This window comes from Sinocyclocheilus grahami, unplaced genomic scaffold, assembly GCF_001515645.1.
Source record: "Sinocyclocheilus grahami isolate Dianchi unplaced genomic scaffold, SAMN03320097.WGS_v1.1 scaffold68.1, whole genome shotgun sequence".
NCBI lineage: Eukaryota > Metazoa > Chordata > Actinopteri > Cypriniformes > Cyprinidae > Sinocyclocheilus > Sinocyclocheilus grahami.
Genome location: NW_015505247.1, coordinates 1,705,509 through 1,713,444, shown reverse-complemented (window position 1 = coordinate 1,713,444; position 7,936 = coordinate 1,705,509). Strand labels below are relative to the sequence as shown.

At 36.2% G+C, this 7,936-nt stretch overlaps 1 protein-coding gene across 2 annotated transcripts in view; it reads left to right on the top strand.

Moving 5' to 3' along the window:
• LOC107585258 (S1 RNA-binding domain-containing protein 1-like) overlaps positions 1-7,936 on the top strand; it is a 53,365-nt gene that overhangs the window by 3,655 nt on the left and 41,774 nt on the right. For both annotated transcript variants that reach the window (XM_016272200.1, XM_016272201.1), the window contains exons 6-11: positions 1,091-1,208; positions 1,336-1,474; positions 2,062-2,158; positions 2,334-2,496; positions 6,083-6,186; positions 7,572-7,679. In XM_016272200.1, the coding sequence (XP_016127686.1) occupies positions 1,091-1,208; positions 1,336-1,474; positions 2,062-2,158; positions 2,334-2,496; positions 6,083-6,186; positions 7,572-7,679 (729 nt within the window). The remainder of the gene's footprint in view (positions 1-1,090; positions 1,209-1,335; positions 1,475-2,061; positions 2,159-2,333; positions 2,497-6,082; positions 6,187-7,571; positions 7,680-7,936) is intronic.

Below are 7,936 nucleotides of genomic sequence, written 5' to 3'. Positions count from 1 at the left end.
AGCCGGGGCTTCCCCTCACGCTAGCCCGGCCTCAGCTCACTCTATTCCGGCCTCAGCGCACACTAAGCCGGGGCTTCCAGGGCGTAACATTTCCGTCTCACGTTTGAGGTATTCGGCCAATCACAACGCATTGGATAGCTGGCCAATCAGAGCACACCTCGCTTTTTCAGACCAATGAGTTTTGTAAAAATCGACGCGTTTCAAAAAGGCGGGGCATAGAGGAGAAACAATAATGTACAGTATGTGGAAAATAATGTGTTTTTTAACTTTAAACCGCATAAACACATTTCATTACACCAAATACACACAATAATGTTATTTTTAGCAGCATCATATGACCCCTTTAAGCTTCAATTACTTTGATTAGCCTGTTGAAACCTAATGTGACCTGTAGATGGCAGCAGAGATCAAGTCTTGTAATGTTCTCCATATAATTGCCTGGTGCTTCTGTAAGGAATTTCAGCTAGGATTAAATGACAAAGTAAATTAATTTTATCTCTTGATTTATTTGGCTAAATAACATTTTCTTTATGTACACTACCACTGACAAGTTTTTGGTAAGTAAGATTTTTATGTTTGTTTTTGAAAAACTTTTTTTTTTTTTTTTTTATCTTTTGAAAAAAAAAAAAAAAAGTATCACAGTTTCCAGAAAACTGCAGCACAACTGTTTTCATCATTGATAATAATAAGGAATGTGAATTTGTGAAGGATCAGGTGGCACTGAAGACTGGAGTAATGGCTGCTGAAAATTCACAGGAATAAATCACATTTTTGGAAATATATTAAAATAGAAAACAGTCATTTTAAACTGTATTAATATATAACTTTATCACTGTTTTTACTGTATTTTTGATCAAATAAAGTCAAGTTTGCTTTATTGTTTGCATAAATGCAGCCATGGTGAGCATAAGAGACTTTTCTCAAAAAATAAAAAATTCTTACAGACTTTTGAACGGTAGTTTCATTGTCAACTTGACAATGAAATGGACATCAGTTAGGCACCTAACATGACATGAAAGCAAAGTGAAAAGCAATCAGGATCAACACTCTAACATAAGTACACAGAGTTATTTTTATTCATATGTCTTAGGTCAGTGGCAAAGAAGAGCAAATCTGTTTCTCAGACACTAAAGAAAGAGGGGGTTCTTACTTCAGAGCTGGAAATGGCTCTAAAGAACTGCACAACGGCTGGTGATATAGACCATGTGGTGAGAAAAAAAAAAACATGCTTCTCAGCTTACTTATTAATGTGAAACTTTGACCATTTGGTGAGTTTTTGACTGCGAATGACCCAATAATAGCTTGTACTTACGTTTTTTTTCTTTCTTTCTTTAGTATGCTCCCTATAAAAAGGGCAGTAAGCTGTCCAAGGCCCGGCGAGCTAAGGAGCTAGGACTGGAGCCTGTTGCATTGACTCTGCTTCAGGCACCCCAGACACTGGACCTGCATTCCTCGATCCAGCCCAACACTAAAGGTATCAGCCCTCTGCATACTTACAACAGCCAGCCTGTTGTAACGGTGCTTGTACACCAGCGTTCACATCTCATTGTCCTCTGATGTGTGATGCTCACCCAGAATGTACATTCAGTTAACATTGATGCTTTCTGAAACTGATCAATGGCCCCAACATCTTCACTTTCCTGTATTGTTTTAATATGAGTCTTTTATATTTTTATCTTTGCCGCCTAAATTACTGAATAAAATAAAAAGAATGATAAAAGACATTGAGTCAATAGAGGGCAGCAAAGTACTTTAGGATTTTTTTGTGTTGTTGTCTGCTTATGGTTATGGGCAGTTGACATTGACATATTACGGCAGTGACAAGCAGCATTGTGACATTTTTCTAGGCGTTTCTCTCATTTATGCACATTCTTATGCATGAGGTTTAAATATTATTTTATAATTATATGGGATTTCTACTTCTAAAAAATCGGGAGAAAAAATGGCAAATATTCCACACTTTCCACCAAAGAAATGCAGTTCTCATAAGTTAATGCAGGGCCACTGATGACTGTGAATGTTGTTATGTGACATTTCAGCTGTTTCGTTTCCTGTCTGTAGGGTTGTCGACCCTGGATGAGGTGACCACAGGTGTGCAGGAGATCCTGACAGATATGATTGCAAAGGACAAAGAGACTCTCACCCATGTCCAGTCATGGTGAGACACTGATTATTTGAGCAAACTCATTATTTTCTTCTCTTAATTATCTTTGTTATCTATTAGTCTGTTTGTCTTGCTCTGTTGTCATTATGTGGATCTCCCAACACATTTTCTAGCCTGACAGTCCCAAATATAAGTGTGCGTTTGACTCTGTATGTATGTTCGTTCTCAGGTGTGACAGGAGTGCGGTGACCATTCACTCGTCAGTGTCTAAAACAGCCCTGAAAGAACAGCAGCCACAGCAGGGCAATCAGAAGAGCAAGCCAAAGGACATTGCCAAGTTCAGCCTGTATACTGACTTCACCTGCGATGTTCAGCGCATCCAGCATTATCAGGTATGGTAACCTCTTTATCTTGTGTCTTACTAGATTCACTCTACAGACAGGATACTTTCAGATCTCTTAACGTTTTTTTTTTAAATTGGAAGATTGGGACATCATTTGCAGTGATAGGCCTATAACTTTCTTACCTTCTGATATTTCAAATTCCACAGAAGCCTTTTCCACAATGAGATGTTAAAACATTTAATTTTCTGCATTAAATGATAATAAAAAAATAAATAGTGATTTTTTTTTTATAAATAGTGAATCAGAGAACAGCAAATGATTGGGATAAGAAGGGGAAGTGGGTCTGGGAAATTATGAGCGTGATTTAAATTCTTACCTGGTTGTTAAATCTGACGTCACATGTCACTGTTTCCGGGTCCAAACCCTCCTCTAGATCCCAAATCAAATAAGGTGCTAATATCAGTAATATCAGTATTATTTATTATAATTATTAATATTTTGTATTAGCTTTTATTTTATATTTTTAGTTTTCTTTTTCTTTTTAGTTTAAGTTATAGTATTTTTGTTATTTTCTTTTATTAGGTATATATATATATATTATTATTTCAATTGGCCAAGGCAACGCTTTTTTAAGTTAAGTTTTACGTCTAATATTTATATTATTCCAGCTTTATTTAAAAAACAGAAAACATTTTTAATAGTAATCAGTAATCTGAATCATTAAAATATTGGTGTCCAGGACTTGAAATGCCATGACTACTCATGCATTAACTACCAGTCGAATATTTTGGACAACCTTGTGTAAAGTTATATTTCTTGTTATCTTAAAAACCTTTTAAACTAAAGGCAAAAGCCTAAAAGCTGAATTTTTTTATTTATTTAATATTTTAGTCACAACATAATTCTCATGTTTGTGTTATTTAGTTTTGATGACTGTTGAATTATTGTAAAATAATACGAAAGTCATAAACAGTGAGCAGGTGTGTACAAACCTTTGACAGCTATTGTATATGTTCACACTCGGACACAATCCACCAGTCCTCACACACACAGTGTTGTGCCATATACACAGGTCCTCGTGCCACTCTTTAAAGCTCTTCTGTCAGTGCTGTTTAACTATGTGTTTGTGTCAGTGGTACCCCCTTCCCCCCTCTCACTTCATGGCCGCTTACTCAGAGTTGGTTGTGGGCCACATGTCACAGTGACTCTGTCATCCTTTTCTCCCTCTATTCATCTCTCTCACCCCGTTCCCTGTCCCCCAGTCATTCCCGATCTCCCCCTCTTAACATATGTGACACGTCCCCCGTCCACATGCCTGTGGATTAAAGGCTAGGATTGACAGACACTGCTTCATGATGACAGCCGCTCATGGGCTCTAGGGGCGCGAGGGTGAGAGGGAGAGAGACAAAGAGCGAAAGATGGGCCGAATGAGTGAGTGAATGAGTGTCGGCGAGATCTCCTGTGAAGCATACAGTTTACCCGTTGTTAATCTGCTGACGTGGATTGTCAGTGAGTGTTAATTTGAGTTTGTCGTGACCTGTGAGCTGTCACACTCGGGCTAAAATGAACCTTTTCATGGTTTTGCTAGAGAAGAGTGTGGAATTTCTATCTATGTGCTCGTATTGTAAGGGTGCACCGATTGGTCTTAGTGACTCCATCATTAACAGAGATTGTATTGATGCTTTGTGTAAATTAGGCAGAAAGTTCATTAGCAAACGGTTTACATTAGTGGTCTAACTAACTGTTGTAAAATTCCTTCCTTCCTTTGATGTGTTTTTATTATTTCTCAAAACATATATAAACTCTAGTGGTGTTCTTTAACTTCTGTGGCTGCTTTACTTTATTTTTGAACATTTAGAATATTGTTTGTCTGACTGATGTCCTTTATTTGATTCTGTGTAATACTGGTTTTATTAAAGCTTTTTTTATTATTTAAATTTTTTTTTTTTTTTAACATTTTCAAAAAACAAATGTACTTTTACTTTAAAATATAATTTTTTTTTTTACATACATTAATGAAAATGAGTGTTATTATTGTTGTTATTTCGTCTTTGTCATAAAGATGCTGTAAACATACATTTCTAGAGTCAAAATGCACCAAACAAAGTTTTTGTTTTTTAAAAGTTCATTAAAAGACAAATACAAATGGAACTGATTGCTTTTTTCCTCTAGCACACTCACTAAAAAAGTGCAGCTGAAAAATCTACAAATTACCAATTTGTTGTAACAAATGAAATGTGGTCTTGCTTTCTGCTTGTTTGTTTGAGCTTATGATAGACTGACTACAATATAATCAGTGCTAAACATCAAATATTTTTTATAACACAAAGCTGCCCTTGCTAAAGAAAGACATCATATTTATTTTGTATGGACAATGACCATTGGTGTATTCTGAGCCCCATGTTGTGTAGTTTTGTACATGCAAAAATAGCAAGTGAAAAGTTCATCCATTCTTTCTGTTTTTGTAGAGGCCATCCTCTATTGCTCTGTTTATGGCAGTGCTGCTGACTTTATTTAGAGAAAAAATATTGAATCGGAATAGCTCAGTCTTTAAAATAATATTCATTTCTGTCACTTACATTCCTCATATTTTTCCAATTATGATTTAATTGTTATTGAGGAACATGATATGTTGAATATTTAGACTAAACTTTTCCCTCTCCTCTGTTTTTAAAATGTCATGTCCTGGACTGTTGAGTCTGAAATATGACACTAAACCCGAATGTGTGAAAAATAGCTGATTTTGGTTGTTACATTTAATCTGTAATTTTCCAATTTATCAGCCTTTAATGCACTGTATGTGACAAACATAATTGTAATACTGGCTGTGGGATGGCAAGCAGAAGTTAATTTTCTTATATATCTGTGCACCCTGTTTTTGACATCTGTTTATTGGAAGAAATGTTGTCCTCCATTAATCTACAAAGCTATGCTCGCATGTATTTTTAGGATGTTTATGTTTCTTCTCAATGGTAATTTTACCCATGGCATGATTCAGACCAGTTTAATGTATGCATTAATGGATATGCATTAACTACACAAGGCCAAGTTGGAAATGACACAGGGCACGGAGAAAACTTTGATATCTGTTTTGACATTTCCCTCATCTCATGCAAAACTTCAAATGTGATAAACATCGCATGAGAAAACCCAAGTAAACAGCTGCCTTAGGGTGTTGAAATGCCAAAATATGGAAATATAATTTTCATCATATTTCTGGCTACATTAATTCACATCTTGATCAGACCATTAGCTGTTGAGCGGTGCAGATGGGGCAGTTGCCTGCTCTGTGGTGGGGTGTGTGCTTTGTGTAGGGGGTTGGTGGCATTTGTCAGCTCGTTTCTTCCACTTGGAGTCCAGATTGATGGGTCATCTTTTCCCTCTTGTTTCCTTTCAAAAGGTTTTCCTCAGAAAAGGTCAGATACTTAAAACTATTTGCTTCACAGCATGTCACTTTACCTTAGAGGGCCAGTAAGGGAAAAGTGAGTGAGAGACAGAGCTTTCGGTGCGACACGAGTGCATCTTGGTGCATGCGGAGTAGTTTTAGGAGAGAACGGGAGGGGGTGGCACCGACGGTGCGCTACCGTGCCTCGCCTTGTGTCGGCTGTCTCTACAGGTTACTCTCTTGTTTCAGACGTTAGCCATTAACCGTGGGGAGAATCTGAAGATTCTGACAGTGAAGGTCAACGTCCCTGACTGGGTGAAGAATGACTTCTGTAGGTGGTGCATCAATGTCAGGTCAGCACACACCCACAATGCCCACTCATGCACCACACCACACCACATCATCTTCATCTCTCTCTCCCGGTCTGGCCCAGTGCTGGCAACTGACTTTTTCTTAAAAGGGATAGTTCACCCAAAAATGGAAATTCTGTCATTATTCACCCTCATGTCGTTCCAAACCTGTAAGACCTTCGTTCATCTTCAGAACACAAATTATGAAATCCGAGAGCTTTCTGACCCTGTATAGACAGCAACGCAAAAATCTGACTTTAGCACCACTTTTTACTTTTGAGATCATTCTGAGGTTGAATACAGATTTAAAGTGTTAACAAGAAATAGTTTAATAGCTATGATACGTTTTTTAAAAATCAAATCTTTGCTTAGCTATGACAGGAAACACTGGCATCTAACAATGCAAGTTATAAAACAGTTATCGAATAAACATGTGTCCTATAAACTCCTGAAACATTGGTGTCTGATATTTTAGAGCAGTCAGTGCAATTTGGGAAAGAAATCAATTAAATCTGTATGTGGGTGTGCGTGAAAATATTCCGATGTAACCCCCTTTGTAATCTTTAACATTTTCATAAGTAACTGTAACTGATTACAGTTACATTTATTTTGTAATTCAATTACGTAATGCCATTACATGTAACTAGTTACTCCCCAACACTGGTTTCTGGGCCTTAAACATGTCAGTCAGCAGGGTCAGAAAGCTTTCGGATTTCATCAAAAATATCTTACTTTGTGTTTCGAAGATGAATGGAGGTCTTATGGGTTTGGAATGACATGAGGGTGAGTAATGACAGAATTTTCATTTTTGGGTGAACTATCTCTTTAAACCAGTTATCGCCATAAATAATCATACTGTCGTGAACCCAAAATTACATGTTATAAAAATGTGTTTTGTATTTTAATTGTAATGCACCATATTTATAATAAAAAAAAAATAAAAAAAATTTTAATTAAAAAAAAAATTTGATTTCTGGGTCATGTAACACTGAAGACTGAAGCAATGGCTTCTGAAAATACTGTTTTTTTTTTTTTTTTTTTCATTATTATTAAATAAATGCAGCTTTGGTGAGCATGTCCTTATATGTCTTGCAAAAACATTAAAAAAAATCCATTATCAGTTATTACTGACTTTTGAATTTCAAAGTCATTGTGCCAGAATTGATTTATCATTAAAAGGATATTTCAACTTCAATGAAAAGCGCATTGTTTTCAAAAATATAATTAATGATCCCTTCATCACTTAAACTTTTAAACTTAGAACTTATCATTTCCTGTAGTGATTATACAATCACAGTCTCAGATTTCGAACGCACATACTAGTGGGTTTTTTGGCAGGCTGTATGAGCATGTAAGCTGATGGACTCTATTTGCTGTATGACTTACAGGTGGAGGCCTCAGGGATTCGCACAGCCAGAACTGATGACGATTTTGAAGAATGCTATTGAAGATTCCTACAGGAGATTCATTCTGCCCTTCCTCAGTCGAGGCTACAGGTTTGTTCTTGCCGGATAGTTCTGTGTACTTTTGCGTCCATTCGTTTTTCAAAATGAAATTCAGAAAATATGGTCTTACCTTAATGGTTTAAACAAGGATGATTAGAATAAGCAGACACAAACTAATTTTCATTATTCAAAATTTGTGTTTCATAAAAATTATATAAATCTTGTTTTTTAATGTATATAAACGCTAAATTTAATTTCTACCTTTTTAGCGTCTCAGCTGAAAATATTTTTTTTATCAATATTTATTT